The 17,480-nt window shown below is 34.1% G+C and overlaps 2 protein-coding genes and 1 long non-coding RNA gene across 3 annotated transcripts; 1 reads left to right on the forward strand and 2 right to left on the reverse strand.

Moving 5' to 3' along the window:
• Positions 1-1,811: 1,811 nt before the first annotated feature.
• On the forward strand, positions 1,812-4,370 carry LOC146733943 (tripartite motif-containing protein 2-like). Its single transcript, XM_085508426.1, has one exon. The coding sequence runs from the start codon at positions 2,014-2,016 to the stop codon at positions 4,234-4,236; it is 2,223 nt and encodes a 740-aa protein (XP_085364552.1). The 5' UTR covers positions 1,812-2,013; the 3' UTR covers positions 4,237-4,370.
• Positions 4,371-7,257: 2,887 nt separating this feature from the next.
• LOC146733944 (acidic leucine-rich nuclear phosphoprotein 32-related protein-like) lies at positions 7,258-11,863 on the reverse strand. Its single transcript, XM_085508427.1, has 4 exons — positions 11,847-11,863; positions 9,991-10,036; positions 9,055-9,209; positions 7,258-7,369 (listed from the first exon to the last, which is right to left on the reverse strand). The coding sequence occupies exons 1-4, from the start codon at positions 11,861-11,863 to the stop codon at positions 7,258-7,260; spliced, it is 330 nt and encodes a 109-aa protein (XP_085364553.1).
• Positions 11,864-15,273: 3,410 nt separating this feature from the next.
• LOC146733945 (uncharacterized) lies at positions 15,274-15,662 on the reverse strand. The gene is made up of 2 exons (XR_014931664.1): positions 15,589-15,662; positions 15,274-15,389 (listed from the first exon to the last, which is right to left on the reverse strand). It is a non-coding gene; the product is annotated as an uncharacterized LOC146733945 (long non-coding RNA).
• Between the last annotated feature and the right edge of the window lie 1,818 nt (positions 15,663-17,480).

A 17,480-nucleotide genomic window follows, 5' to 3' on the forward strand; every position in this document is an offset into this window, starting at 1 on the left:
CCCATCCACTCCTACGTGTAATATTGAACTTCAAAAAAAATGTTTAGTCCATGGCTCACTTTTAATATTTCTAAATTTATAGGGCCGTTCCCTTGTCATGTTTGCTATTTGATGGTGTTCACGTGACCTCAGTTTGAGATCTGCCACATAAAATTGTGAACGTACCATGCAAAGTATTATCTTCAGAAGGACGGGAGATTTCATCATAGTCACTGGTTACGTAAATATAATACAAACAATGATTGTGTATTATTCTGTGTATAATTCTGGAGGGAAAAATGAACCTTTTATAAACATTTTACCTTTTTTTGACTTCGCGCACAGATTAAATTTGCCAAATCATTGCTTCATCTAAAACAAAATTGTTTGTGTCCGATTTCACTGACCCTATTTGCATTTTTTTGTTACAAATGTATGTTTGCAATTTCCCCCCTGAAAACCTTTCGGATTTTGTATGATTCATCCTTCACCGTAAAGTGATTACCATATAAATATGTGTAACTTTAATCGCATTTTGCTGAATTATAATGATAGACCGTCACAACACAGTATCATAATAAAATAGACGAATAAAGTCGTATGAATTGCCATAATTGGATCACGGAATCAAAATGATCATCGTCCCTGGGTGAACTCGAACCACCTTAACATTATTTGCAATGCACACTCGTGATTAAACAAAATCTTAAGACTTTTTTAATAATCGTTGCCCTCTTTCTCTGCTCAACAACCTTGAAATCTTATCGATAGAGGGCGTAACTCGAACATCTGCAGACATTGCTCAGAATGTCACACGCAAGGTAAATGTGATATCTGACCCTAAGATGTTGTATAAATCAGTGATGAGTTTATAAATTTATCAAAGACGTATGCACTTTCAATTATGTTGGCGTAAATATGTGGTATGAGAATCCATATGTTTCGTTTCATGATGTTCAAATAATATCAACCACAAACAGACAAATTCCGTGATAGCCACGCTGTTGTAAAACTACAACCACTTAATCATATATACTAGTAGTCAATTATTCGTAAAGCCACCCGTCATGTGTGTTGTTACAAATTAGTTAAAATTCACACCTTTGTCTAAATGAGTAGCGGAATACTATACCTGGCAACACAGGGACTCATTACAGTCACTTGGTTCTGAAAATCAATAAATACTATATTTTTTTAAAGTTATCCGCTATACGAATATAAATAATAAGTTCATTTATATGCGTATAGCGGATGATTTTTTTTTTAAATAGTATTTATTGAATTTCAGCCCAAGTGACTGACTCATTACTACATGCGATGGGAGCACGTATACGAATGAACCCTTGTGTCTTGCAGTTGTTCAAAATTTGCGCTTGTGGGGCATTTTGAATTTGTTCCAGGTCACTACCTCCACATAATACAGGGATGAATGGATAGGAAACCGTAGAGCGGATATGTTTAAGCCAACGAAATGACCCCATATCAGATTCATGACAATCGGTAAGTTGGATTTAATCGTACAATAATCTTGATAATATTGGGGAAAATGTTGTTAATGATTATGATTTCTGTTCATGAAGTTACGGTATGCATGTTATTTTGTTATTGAATAAAAAAAACAATGGTATATTTCGTTCAAATAATTAAATATATGTTCTTGTTTCCTAATTTTTTTTGGTAATGTGGAACAAGGCCTCGTATACGTCAATGATTTGTAGATGTCACTTTATGATAAATACCCGTATGTTCAATGCAGTCACGTGATTGACATTTCCGAGTAAATAGTCGTAATTCTTAGTATTTATGCCACGTGATTAGATCAGTCTACCAGACCTGAGGGCGATACATGTATTATCACCCTAATCGACTAAATTGAAATTTTCTATTGAAATTCGTAACATCAACACTCTTTTCTGTGCAACGACGTCATCCCATTTATTGTATTTATATCACGTGGTTTTTGAACCTTGACACAAAGCGCAGGCGGAAGTATTGTAAGATAAAACCGATAGACGTGACAACTGTTGGCTAACCATGGCTACGGCAGAATCGAAAATACTTGAAAAAATCGATGAAAACTTTCTTGTATGTACGGTGTGTTCTGAGAGATACCGTAATGCCAAGATTCTACCGTGTCTGCACAGTTTCTGTGAGCAGTGTGTCGACAAACTGGTACAGAAATCGGGAGGTAAGAATATACCCTGCCTAGTGTGTAGACGAGTTCATGACCTCCCAGAAGGAGCCAGTAGTGTGCAGTCGAACGTCTTTCTAAACAAGTTGGTCGTCTTACTTGGAAAACAAAAAGACAAAAAGACAAACGAAGTACAAAAATGTGAAGGGTGTCAGCGAGATCCGATGACCACCCACTGTATTGATTGTACAATAGGACTGTGTGACATTTGTATATCGACCCATAAACGACTTCCGTCTACGAAGTCCCATAACCTGATGTCACTACAAACGTACCAGGCTGCAAAATCCGCTGATATTGCTACGGTTCAACCACCTGTCTACTGTAGTCATCACCCTGGTAACCAACTGGAATTACATTGTGATACCTGTGATATTCCAATTTGCGTCGCGTGTGCCGCTCTAAATCATAAAATAACTGATCATAATCACCGATATCTGAAAGACGCTGCCTCCCAGTATACCACGGATTTGACCAAGGTGACAAACATGCTAGCAGAGAAAGAAAAAGAAGCGAAGGAGAGCAAAGAAAACGTTCAGCAGATGACAGAACTGCTAGAAAATCGATTTAGTGAGCAAGAACATAAACTAAATGTTCACATTGAGACGGTGGTGGCGGAAATCACGGCTAAAATTCGCAAAAACGGTGAAGCGTTATTGCATGAAATGAACAATGTTTTCAGTGAGAGAAAACAGAATTTGCATGCGCAATTGAAAGAACTGGAAATGGCTGAAAGTGATATGAAACATGCACGTGACTTTGCCACACATCTAATGAATTATGGGAATGCTGCACAACTGATGTCTGCTAAGAAGGGAATGACGTCACAGATAGATGAACTGCTGAAACTAAAAACCAAACAACATCCAGCTGAAGACGACTACATGGAGTTTCAAAGCTATGATGACTTCTGTGAGACAAAAACTCTGGGAGAGATACTTCACAACAAATACATTTTTGAGATAAAAGATGTATCCAAATATTATAGGATTGGTGATGATGTATCCATAACCATGGCAACAACTGGTGGTACTGGGGTGAATTGTATGGCACTAAAACAGAAAATCCAGTCTGAAATGAAGACTCCATTCAACACGACAGAAGAAATGAAAGTGACTGACAATAAAGACGGGACTTGTAGCCTGACATATCAGGCTAAGGTAGAAGGGGTGCATGAATTGACAGTTTTAGTGAATAACAAATCAGTGCAGGGTTCACCTGTTAAGATTAATGTAATTCCTAAGAAGGGGTTGGTGGGTAATTATGGTGGGTCAAGATTCAGTCAGTTTAACTATTCTGAGAGTGTCCTGATAACCAGTGAGGGGAATGTATTAGTTTGTGAAAGTGGAAATAAACTACTTCAATTACTGACTTTGGATGGAAAACATAAACGAATGATTCAATTCACTGGTTTTAATAAACCATTCTGTCCACACTGTGCAGCAGAGTCACAGGATGGTAATTATTTCATAACAGACGATGATAACAAACAAGTAGTTGTATGTAATAACAATTTTGAACTAATTAGATGTTTTGGCAGTGGGAAACTGACATCACCTAGGGGTATTAGCATTAGCCCTGTGAATGGAAGGGTGTATGTTGTTGACATGAGTTCCCATTGTATAAGAATCTACAACCAAGATGGGGGATATATAAATTCATTCGGATCACAGGGTGATGGGGACTGTCAGTTTCATTATCCTTGGGGAATTACTACTGATAGTAAAGGTAATCTCATTGTGGCAGATAGCTGGAACCACCGCATACAAGTACTGACTGGTGAAGGAGAATTTCTATTCAATTTTGGAAGTCGTGGAAATTCTGATGGTCAACTACAGTATCCTTTAGGTGTAGCTACTGATACAGATGGATATGTGTATGTGAGTGAAAATGGTAATAAAAGGGTCCTGAAGTATGACTCCCATGGTCAATTTGTATGTCGTATTGATAGTCCTGCTGATGGGTTGTGGTTTCCCCATGGTATCTGTGTCACAAATGATAAACCATTTGGTAAAGTTGTAGTGGCTGATTATGGGAATAACTGTATTAAAATATTTGAACAATAGTTTAAATAAGTTTAATTATCAATAGTTCTGAATAAGTAACCTTGTATTCCTATATAAATCTACAATTTTATTACAATTTGTAAATGGCTGATGTCAATGCATGTGTCATATGACCATATTATGTATTATATATAACCTAGTTGTCTATTTGTACAGATGTAGTATGTGTAAAACTGTCAATTTATATTAATAGATGTGAATTTATTTTTTGGCAATTTAAAAAAAAAATATTAAAACATTTATTTTGGACAATTGGTCAAGCTGTTTTCAATTTACAATTTTGAAAATATTTCATATAAACAAATTTGTACATTCACAGTATGGTTTTATGACCAGAAATGTTGAAATTCACAAAATATGTTACATGTAATTTTGGTAACTAAGGGTTGATAATTTTGAATCATTGAGTCGTCCTTTCAGGCATAACGTTACAACTTTGCATATTTTAGCAGCCATAAGATTATTTTTAGCCAATACATAAAACAAAATCACAGATGTATGCTTTGTGTTCTGATATATTTTTATCTATACCAGAAAACAAGGTGATTTTATAGGAATCCAATCATTGTCAGTAGTAATTTTGATTGTATTGAAGGTTTAATCAACTGTACAATCATTTTAGTTGTATGTAGATCTGTATGGTGACGTTATACGAACTGGTGTCATTATTCTGTCTTTCAAGTTGGTCAAACGTGAAGTGTGATGCATTATGGGAGTCTGTGCCAATGTCAACCTCCATGCATGACGATAAGTCTGCACATTGTTACATAATTTATTGACACTTTTGCCAAACATTATACGCAATGTTGTGAGTATAGATCAGCATCTGCAGCTTTCTTAGCCCATTTATTCAGATTTGTAATTAATTTGTAGCTAATTTTAAAAATGTCTTGGTTAGTCATAATATCAATTTTCATGGAACTGACAATTCTAACAACTCAATGAATTGTAAATTTTAATATTTTTTTGGTTCATACTACAATTATATAGACGGCTAGTAGCTTCACTCCTGCCACAGTAAAAAGGAACAGCCATTAATTCTTTAAAACTTTAAAAATACAAATGAAATAACATACCGGGTACAATAAATTGTCAAATGAACACCAGATCCAGCTGGTTATTTAATGAAAAACACAATGTATTGTAAATGAACAGTAATATTTGTAGTAGTGTATTGTTGTCTATAAATTTATTTAAAATGTACATAATCTGACTGAAATATTTTCCTTGCATTCTACAAACCATTAGTGTAATACCTTGAATATAAGTAATCTTGATACTAGATGAAAGCAAATTTTATCTATGAATAAATATAATACGTGATATTTGTTGTGTATTTATTATGTACAGATTATATTTACATCAACATACTAATAAGTAAATAATTTTTGTCCAGAGCCAAAAAGAATATCAATCCATGATTTTTATATTGTTTACCAGGTGAAAACATTACAACCATTTGTTCACAGTATATTATGATGAAGGAAGTTTGAATTACTAAGAAACATTCTATATTACATGTTTACCTGCTTGTACAGAAATTGTATCAACTGACCCCCTGTAATCATAAGGATTTTTTTTTAGTTTTGTACAGTACACAAGAAATATTATCCAACAGACACCACAACAGTGTTTCTGTCAAGTGTATCATATAGCTTTAGTGCTCCAATATTTCAGGATTTGTTGCCATACCAACTGATTTTCTCAATGTAATCACAATAATCAATGTGAGGTATGTTTGTCAAATGAGTGGTTTTCCCGCCAACTACGAGATCTTATGTAATGCATTAATGGCATAGACCAAACATTGTGTCACGATAAACAAATCATTTGATTTTGCACTAGAATTTGTTTAATGCTCAGAAAGTGATCTTTCAGAGGTTAATATGGTGTTGAGATATCCTTACTTTACCATCGTCAAAAACTGAATCTTACATGATGACCTTTGTTTGTCCTGTTTCTAAGTTTGATTTCGCGTATAATGCAATGAATGGAAAATTCTCCATTGGTGAAGTTGCATGTATAATTATTAGATTAAAAATTAGATAATATAGAACCATTTACATGTAAAATAACATCTTAAATATGATATAAATTTTACAAAATAAGCTTTGTAAATGTACAATATCAAACGTAGTATTTACAATTTTTTTAACAGTATAACAAATGCATAGAAACAGGAAGTGTAATTTAAAACATTTCAACCTGTATAAACCAAATACCAAAGTGATATTCCCTTTGTGATTACAAGGACAGGATTAACAGGAAAAAGATTGAAATGTACAAGAACCAAATAACTGACTGTCATGAATCCATAGTCTGTGGTATTTGGTTTATAAATCAGATCATAGTGAATCAGATATTGTGGTAAGTTCGCATAGGGTTTGGCTTAGAGCAATTATGGTACCACTGTAAAACTTGTCTATTAGCTAATCTCTATTTCAAGCCAGTGTCCCTCCCCGCATTACTGGTACACTGCCCTCAATAGTACTAATTATATACAGAGACACAGACTGGAGAATCCTGGCAGCAGTGGGTTGTACCAGCCCATATTCCAGACTGGTAATTACCAGAATTGTGTGTCTATGTTGTGTACTGCTTACCAATCTTAGTAGTTTTAGTTATTATTTGTGATGCAGTTGATGTGCCGAGACGGCAGTGTCTAGACAATAATTGCTAAATCAAACAGTTGTGTTGAACTAGATCATGCACAGAGATACGAGTACAGTTAATGGAATATAATTTCTACTGAGGTACAAACTTATCGTTCGAACAAATCTGTGAAAACAAGAGAGCCGAGTAAGAGCAGCAGCCAAGGACTAGAACCGAGTCTATTAGTACTATACGCTTATATAAATAGCAGAAATGTGTTTACGTTTGTCTTGTGTGCACTTTTCACAAAGATGTGCTTCTATTAGGTCAAATACAGTTTGGTATAGGAATGTCAATTCTCTCCACTGTATTGAAGGAACATACCACACTGCTGTTTACATTTCTTTTTCATTATATCGTTAAATGATCTTAAGATACTACGCAGGAGGATGCATTATCACCATAATATTCCTGTGTATCGTCAGTTGACAGTTTTGGAATACCATCAAGTTCCTTTAAATCTGGTAAAGTCTTGAATACTCTGAAAAGATAACATAATATTATACGTGTTAGTTATAAATACTTAATTCTGTATAATGTGATGAATATAAATGAATAATATACTAAATAGTATTTTTTGTGAAAATGCGAACAATTTTTTTAATTGACATTTTTCAATTATTTTAGAACCAAATTAAAGAGTTTCACTCTTCCCCGGCGCCTAAATTAAAGATTTTATATTGCCCAAGAACGTGTTTATGTGGATTGGTGTCAATGTAGAAGATAGTGGATAAAAATTAAAACGGCATTAATTATTTCATTTTAAAAGAAATGATGCATTTGGCTGCTGTATCATGAAAACATGACTGCGACATTTAAAATTTCGCATGTACCGGATTCTGCCGTAAATTTGCCCATTCAAAAAATCTCCCTGGGCGGTTTCACGGCTGGTGGGCCCTTATTTGGGGTTCAAAAAATTATCATCAAATATGTTTAGGGGGCTTATATTTTCATTGAAAAATCCACCTCAGCCGATTTTCAACGCCGGCAGTTGGTCCACCCAAAACCAAAGAAACCATTACAGAAGCTAATCTAAAATTGTATACATTTTTTTCTTGCTGGATTAAAAAGTAGACAGCGCATCTTTCTCCAAAAAAATCACATTAACGAACCTCGTGCGCCAAATACAATTATATATTTCAAATAAAAACGAACTGCAACTGCATTGCTTAGTAGCAAATGATCGCGGTATCGCAATCCGGTTATGCTGCGTTTGTTGAATTGTTATGAAATGCAAATAAATTTCAACTTGTTTCATCGTAAGCGAATGATTCCGATCACATTTTCTGCACTCACATCTCCTCGATGCTGTAGAAATGAATATCCGCCATGTTTGACCTGAGCCTGTGTTCTGACGGTCAAATCAATAATTAACCAATGAAAACGATGGAAAAGAGTTCAAAATACCATAGCTCATATAAATGTTAATGTTATTGAACGCAGCACGGAAGAGATTTGCCGATGTTGTTGTACGATCTTTTGGCTTGGATTTTGATGGAAAAGCGGCATGATTTGTTTTTAAATAAAAAAAAATAGTTGTTTTCAAAAGATAAACTGAGCATTTGAAGAATAATTTAACATTGTTTACAGTGATAACAGCTCACTGTCGAAACGAAGCTAACCCATTCACGCTAGTCGCAATAAACATCATACTCTTGAATAGGCGACTACGGCGAAACTTTTAGGCATCAGAAAAGATTAAAATACCACCTTAAAAAACTGCCGAAAAATCGACCTGGGCGGTTTCTTGGTCCCAATTTATTTTTAAACCCGAACTGCCGTTTAACAGCCCTGGGCAAATTTACGGCAGAATCCGGTAGTATACAATTCTGTAGAAATGTTGGTATTCATTGGATTAAATTATGGTGGTTTAAATAAATTGTGTCGATATTCCAGAAGTTTTCATTTCATTGATTTGTGAATGAAACAACGCGTACACCGGTATTCCCCATGTTTCAATTTAGCATACATAGCTATAAGCAAAATGAGTAAAAATGACAGATGTCATATGTGACTTTTGAATTTTGAGAGATTTTAGAGGTCCTTGGGTTGCCCTGCACATGGCAACATCTGGGTATTATACACGCCTTGTCTATAATTCAAATTCTACACATTGTATACATAAATGAACATAACATTGAGAGTGACTTTAGTGAAATATCTCACCTGTATCGATAATTATCTGTAAAGACGAGGGGATTACCTCTCAAGTCTAAACTTTCCAGTGGTGTCCGCTTCCTTAATACTGCAAGTCCATCCAGAGTTTGGATATGATTGTCAGCAAGGTTTAAGATCTTCAATTGTGGGGCTTTGGGAAGGTACTGGAAATTAAAATAAAACGTGTACAATATGTGAGATTTTAACTGATATGACTGTAAACGTTGAAACCTGAAAGTGTCACAAATACAACTTGGGGCGGGACAAAATATGATGGTCACCACGCAAGTGTCTAAGTCACGGCTTTTATTAGAGAAAATAAAAAAAAATCCAGTTTCATAAAAAATAACAAATTTAGTGACAATTTCAAAATACAAAGCTAATACTGCTAACAAGACCACAATGACAATTATTTATCACTTGGTGATTATAGACCACAACCTGACATGTGTACCAAATTTAAATCAAATTGGTTCATGCATGTTCAAGTTATGAGCCTACATTCCCAGCACATTCGTGTCCAGCAAGCATTAATAACACATGTGATAAAAAAAAGCATGAATTCTAAACCCCCAAAAATGATACTTGAAAATATCAAGGAAGTACAGCCTTTATAAGAAAAGAAAACAAGTTTACTGTAAATGCATTAATTATTTGCTGGTTTTATGTGAACATAAAGAATAACAATAGAACTCATTGTTTTCTTGTCAAGTTCATGGACTTAGAAAAACAACAGTGAAATGGCTTGAAACATCGAAATAGTGAAAAATAAATTGTTTTACAGTATTATACAAATAAACTGCCTGTGTGCACCAGCAATAGAAACCAGACGTAATGTACACATACCATGGTAATGCATAATCATTGTATGTGAGCATACAAAAACAACTTTTATTGTCTATATTAAGACTTACCATAGTGTTTACATGTTAAATGAATACTTACCTTAAAGTGTTCAAAATAATTCATGCACAATGTCAGGTGTGTACATCTGAAATAGATCACGTCAGCAAGACAGAATTAGTATTACCCAGCACCAAATCAACAGAAACAAAACTTATAAATGTGTAGTGTGTAGTGTTTTATCATTCTTGTGCAATGGAATATTTAGTTTTGTTTTCAAAATAGCAAACTTGATTAGGTTCAAGGTGAACACAACCCTAAATCCTATATACTAAATTATTTGGAATGCAATTGTCATGACAGGGGTTGCAGATATCAAGAATATTGTAGTCGGTATTATATTTTAGACGTCTAATGAGAATAAAATTAAGACCTTCAACTGGTTCTAAAATACTTTAAAGCATGTTATTTTAGCTAATTTAAACCATAATTTCAAGAATTCACTCATTTACCTAAATTCAAATTCATTAAAATGGCATGTACCTATTTCAAAGAAATACAAAAAGTACTCTTACTTTAATGTACCAATATGCACTGGTTTTAATTTGGGTTATTAAATACAAGTAAAAACAACTTAAATAAAAATGTACTACATGTACATTAGGAGCAAATGATCATGCCATTTCACAGGTGAAACTTAATTAATTTAATGTAATAATATGCACTGGTTTTAATTTGGGTTAGTAAATGCATTTCACAGGTGAAACTTAATTGTTTTGTTGCAATTGTTGATTATTACTCAGTCGTAATCATAAATGCATATAAAATATCAGTTTGTTGGTTTGTCATGAAGTAGATGTACAAGTAAAATTTATTTTCATTCTAGCAGCAAATGTTCATGATCGCTGCACACACAAACTCAATGTAAAATAAAACCCGCCATGTTTATTTTATGCATCAGCTGACTTGAAATTGTACGCATTATTTGACCTGATAAGTCAAACTGGTTGTTAACAATTCCGAATGGTTAGGGTTAAACATATCCAGGAATTTTTGATAAATTGAAGATAAATTGAAAAAGTACTGTGGAATACTTTATTTTTGCTGGAAATAATTTTCACTGAAAAGGCTTTTTGGGTGTTTTGCTTGGAATTTATTTCCACTGATTTTTGATGAGTTTAATGTGAAATATAGGAAAAAAGTATATTCGCTAGATTTTATTTTCACGGAATCATCCCTTCAGCGAAAATAAATTCCAAGCGAAAATAAAGTATTCTACAGTATTTAACACTTTTCAGCACGATATCAGCTAATTGTTAAACAGAGTTTACCTATTCATTTTCGTCATGATTTTGTATCCTTGAATGGGCTTCAATAACCATGAAACAAAGTTTTGTATGGGTGTTGTATTAATCAAATTCTTTAGCATTAATCCAATAATGATTGTGCGTATGCAGTTATTTTTTAACTTAAATTTTTATTGTTTTTTCTTGAAAGTTGAATTTCTCTTTAATTTTGGTTTTACTTGTTTTACTTACACAAAATCTAAAGAAGTTGTACACACATTTTTAACTTACATCCGAGATGCAAAAACAATTAATTCTGGATCTAAGGAAAATGTTATCCATGTATAAGCTCATATTCATTAGAAATAAACTTCAGAAGTTTCAAATTACACAATGTGACACTCTATTCATAAATCATTATTTTTGAAAATCAAATTAAGAATACAGAGTTGTCAAGGACCAGACTCAGACACATGCTCAGTCATTGTAAAGTTTACTTTACAATCCTCATTTGCATAATTTATGCATGGCGCTATTTTAAAAATAGTAAACAAAGGAACAAAATGAAAGAAAGAAAAAAATTATAATATGGTGTGCCATCTTCATTTATATTGTTCTCAAATGAAACTTGAATTTACATGGCAGGAAAACAATTACATTTGAACCACTTACCGATCTACAGGCTTCATAATGCTCTGACAGCATTATCTCCTTTGTCTTGAATCTTTGTCAAACTTGTCTAGCTGGGGAGATCCCAGAAAACTGTCTGGGTTATGATCACAACTCCTTCCAGACACCAAATAAATGTGCATTGATTTTGTATCCATGTGTACTCTGCTATTTCACTGAGTGCCTGCCCTCAGCATAAATGCAAGGTGCACACATGCTTCAAACATTTGAACTGAGAACAATCAACAGCAACTAAGCAACAGTCGGCCATTTTGAAAAGTGCATTGCATTATGGGAACCCCAGTCTGGTCAGGAATGAAAATTGAGGGCGCTTCAGTAGTGGGGGGTGGTGGTGGTGGTGGTGGTGGATAGATTGACAGAATGTAGGAATGAAAACAAATTTTAAAACACATGTTCTGACAACCTCAGTTAAGCACTTCATATTAGTAGCAATTACAATAAATGATGGCTTATGACATCCAGTTTTAGGTTTCATAGAAGTTTTATAAGAATCGTATAGTTTTTTTATAAAATATTTATCTAGAAACCAATATGAATGAAAGTTAATAGTAAAACAAATTACATGTATGTCATGTCCTGACCACCTCAGTTTAGCACTACTCATTAGTGGAAATTACAATAATTGCTGGCTTTGCATTTATTTTTGGGCTTTTGACAAACAATATTAGGTTTCATAGAAGTTTTATAAGAATCGTATAGTTTTCTTATAAAATATTTACCTAGAAAACAATATGAATGAAAATTAATAGTAAAACAATTACATGTATGTCATGTCCTGACCACCTCAGTTTAGCACTACTCATGAGTGGAAATTACAATAATTGCTGGCTTTGCATTCATTTTTGGGCTTTTGACAAACAATATTAAGTTTCATAGAAGTTTTAAAAGAATCGTATAGTTTTTTTATAAAATATTTACCTAGAAAGCAATATGAATGAAAGTTAATAATAAAACAAATTACAAGTATGTCATGTACTGACCATCTCAGTTTAATACTACACATTAGTGGAAATTACAATAATTGCTGGCTTTGCATTTATTTTAGGGCTTATAACATACAATATTAGGTTTTATAGAAGTTTTAAAAGAATCATATAGATTTTTGATAGATATTTTTTTATAAATTGTAGGAATGAAAAACATCTCTTATAACCATTTTTCCATTCCTGATTTGAGTTTACAAGCGAGAATGAGATGAATACAATTTAATAATGAAATCTCATTGTGTAAACAGAGTTGATCTGCTCTTCAGAAATTCTTTAGAAATTCTATACAGATTCTACTAATCAGAAATAAGACTTTAATAATACACTATATTGACTTAAACATGAAAAATTATATAAGAAATCTCCCCTCATTAGAATTAATGTAAATACAATCAGTTTATAAAAGACCTAAAGAGAATCCTTAAAATGTCTATAGAAATGCTATAAAGAAAATCTATACAAATTCTACAGAAAAGTCAAGTCTATTCAGATTCTATAAGATTTCTACAGAAGTCTATACAAGTCTATAGAAGTTTTATAGAACTTTTTCGTAAGGGTAGTGACTTGAAACTGTTAGGTTGACGTGATAGGTCAAGTCGCTAATTAACCAATCGAAACGCTGGATGGTGGCAACGTGATTAAATTACCATAGCGCTTTTAAATACGTTAATGTAGTTCAGCGACCTCATGGTAAACGAAACACGGAAGAGATTTACCGTTGTTGTAGTGCGATCGTTTGGCTTTGATTTTGATGGGAAAACGGCATGATTTATTTTTTAAATCAAGAAATTAGTTGTTTTCGAAAGATAAGCTGAGCATTGAAGAAGAATTTAACACTTTTGAAGATAATAACAGCTCATTGTCGAAACGCAGTTTACCCAGTCACGTTACCCACAATAAACCTGTACTCTGGAATAAGCGTCAATGACTACGAAAAACCTTAATTAGAATATAATTTAAGCGTCGGGAATCATTGAAATGTTCGAAAAATTATGCCTTAATTTAAAATTAAATGGTATATCTTTTTCTGAAATATGTGATGGCTGTTTGGTTTGTGAAAGTTTGGGGTGCGGCTTATATTGCAGACTTTTCCCTGGGATCAAAACTTGTCAATTTCAACATGAAACAATGTCTCAAGTTAGGGGTGCGGCTTCTATTAAAGCTGCGGCCTCAAAAAGGAATTTTACGGTATTAGTGTGAAAGCTTAAAATTGGTTAATTATGCAATTTAGGTAATTAACATGTACAGATTTTAACTCAAATTAATCAGATCTGTCTATTGTCTTAGAGCATCTATGTACCAAATTTCATTGAAATGTGACAATTAGTACTTGAGATATCAGTGGAAAAGCTGAAAATTAACTAATTATGCAAACAATTGATCTCTGCATAGTCATTGAGTATGTACCAAGTTTCATTGAAAAAAAATCAATTAATTATGCAAATTAGGTAATTAATATGTACTTATATTACTCTAAAAACTATCAGGTCTGTGCAGTGTCCTATGACATCCATGTACGAGGTTTCATTAAAATGAGATGATTAGTATTTGAGATAATGATTAATCAATTTTCGGCTTTTCCACTGAATCATAGTAATATGACCAAAATAAAAACAGCAGTTATTCGGCCATCTTTGATCTGATTATGAAACACACTGATATGTATGATGTATGTGCCAAATACGAATGAAAATAGTACATAAATAGTGGAAATATAGTAGTAAGGCCAAAAAGTCAGATGGCTGTCAATCGGCTATCCTTGACCAGATTTTGAAACAAATTGTCATGGACATGCATCCTAACATGTATAAAGTACATTTTAACTGACAGAGCACGTCCAAGATACCGCATAAAAAAACAAAAACAAGATGCCTGCCAGTCGACCATCTTTGTTCCAATTGCGAAATAAATCGTCATGGACATGTATAATCTATGTACAAGTTTGAATGACAATTGACAAAGCATGTCCAAAATACAACATTTTCAAAAAACAAGATGGCTGCCAGTCGGCCATTTTGAATCGAATCGCTAAACCACTGCATTTGCATATGTCCCACATAAGGTACTAGGCACATGCAAAGAATGAACGGAATCGGTCCAAGGGAATCTGAAATATGACTCCGGACGGACGCACGGACGCACGGACGGACAGAAGGACGGAGACCGAATTATAAGTCCCTGTTTTTGGACTTCGTCCGAACGCGGACTAATAAAAAAATAACTGATATAAATACTGGTCACATTTGGCACACATAACACATGTAAAATACATTATTTTTAGGCGAGTAACACGTATCTATAAATGAGAGTAACTCACCGTACAGTTTTCCCAGTTTTCAGTTTTATTTCGGTGATCTAATTTATCCTTTCCAACTTTGGAATGATGCAGTTTATTACTGTCTTCATCTGTCACTCTGTACAAGTTGTGTTCTTTTTTCTCTGGTGCTTTCCTAACCCGTGGACAGTTTAGTTCGTTTCCCTTCACGTCGGTTTCTCTCAAATCATGCCATACCGAATGGCGTAATTTATGGGACGGTAACTGTGAAAGCAAACATGTGTACAGACAAATTCAAATTGTATTTTATACTAGTACATGTAATTTATGTATTTTATAATTCATCAAGCTTCTATCGTAGGCTACATAATGCTATAATATAATCTCCAAATAGCACATCAGACAGAACATGTTATTAATGCTATTATGCACCATGATCAATTCCAATAAGATCCCAACTTACCTGAGTGGAGTCCAGTCTGTTTGGTGGTGGTAGTTTTGGCTCCTTTGTGGCAAATGAGGGCACACTTGGTTCATTGCCAGTAAGCGATACAGCAGTAGTACTAATACAAGTTTAAAGACATAACAGCAGCTTCAGTATATCAAGAACTCAAGTCGCCCCAATAACAGGACACAACAATACTACCTCACACGGAAGCCAGTCATAGCCGACAAAGCGGGCATCGAAGTACGAACACAGTTGACAGCTGCAAGTCACATGTAACAACAGACATGAGGATCAAGTCACGTGCAACAGCAACAGATACGAGGATCATTGCTGCTCTCCAAATGGGTCCCTTCTTTTGCAATGACCCCCTAAGAATTGCTAATTCCCCCTTTCTAACACTTCCCCGAAAAATAATATATCTTCCTTTTAGAATGTATTGACCCACAAATTGATCTTCCGACTTGTTACTAATTTGAATGGTGAGTGGAAATTGAGGAAACACCATTGAAACAAGTTTAAGTGGGTAGGTATTCTAGGTCAGTGTGAATATCTTGAACCTACTGATAAGACAATGTGTCTTTCAGAACGTTTTTCAGCATGTATGTGGTACGTTTTTTTTTTAGTTTTGTGGGAAACTTTTGAAATGAATATAATTAACTTGGGGTCTTACACTGGAGTTGAGTCGACTGAACGACGGAAATGATCCTGCATGATTGACAGATCAAGTTCAATAAAAGTAAAATAAATTCACGCCGCACATTCTAATTATGGTGTGAAACCTATATTAAATCAACGCCTCTGACATAAGGAGTATGCGGTCTCTTTGATGCTAAAACGTGAAGACATGTCAAGAAATTGCAGAATTAGTTTATATAATTACAACAATGTCCTGTTGTGTGTTATCATTATCATATCATACTAATTTCCATATATCGACGAACACATCTTGGTCTGTCACGCTTTGATGTGATTCGCTGCAGCCATTGCTAGCACATGTCACGTGATCCTTTTGATCCGAAACAAAATAATTCTTCAAACACATCAACAAATTGAAAACGTGACACTTTTAAAATAGGGGAAAATATAGCGTTCAAAACATGAAGAAAACAGTGAGTCACCTAGTCATAATTCTGTATGGTTCACACTACAAATTCAAGTCACAAAAGCAGAATAAAAAGTCAAAGACTAGCAACAGCTGAACGAGAACAATAAAAGTGCCTATCAGATCAGTGATCTCAGTGAATTTCACATGAATAGTCATCGCAAAGGTTTAGAATTATATTTCTAGTAGTTGACGTACATCAAAAATGAAGATATCGAAGAAACGTTTCAGTGATGTGAATGGGTGTCACATTGGCCGGTCAAAGCGTCGATATTGTTACTTCTAGTCGTCTAATAATTAAGAGGTCTTATATTCTTAGAGGTTTTACTAATATTTTAGATGCAGAACGACGACACATCTAAACGCAGTTGTCGAATCGTACGACATCGATTTATCCACGAGTGGAGTGTGAAGACAGTAAGCTGAAACAATAAAATTCGAAAATACAGGATGTTGTCATTCTTAGTGTGACAATAGTTGCTAAGGCTAATCATGTGCCGATAAGATATTGTTTCCCATTGGCCATGGCAGCCTGATTGATGTGGCACTCTTAGTTGTTGCAGCGTGGATCGTAGTGTGCAGGGGTAATGTAATGTTATGTAATGCTGAACACATACAGTAAAATGCCATCGAGAAACTGCCAAACTCCACAAAACGTACCTACACATGAATTGATGACATCACGAAATACACATCAAAATAAAGACCTGAGGTAACAACTTGAATAACAACTATTCGAAATTTCTAACTTTCAAGGTTTTCTTTTTCTTTTAATTCTGATAGTGCACATTCTAAGCTAGCTTTG

The sequence above is a fragment of the Saccoglossus kowalevskii genome, chromosome 15 (assembly GCF_978046115.1).
Source record: "Saccoglossus kowalevskii chromosome 15, keSacKowa6.1, whole genome shotgun sequence".
NCBI lineage: Eukaryota > Metazoa > Hemichordata > Enteropneusta > Harrimaniidae > Saccoglossus > Saccoglossus kowalevskii.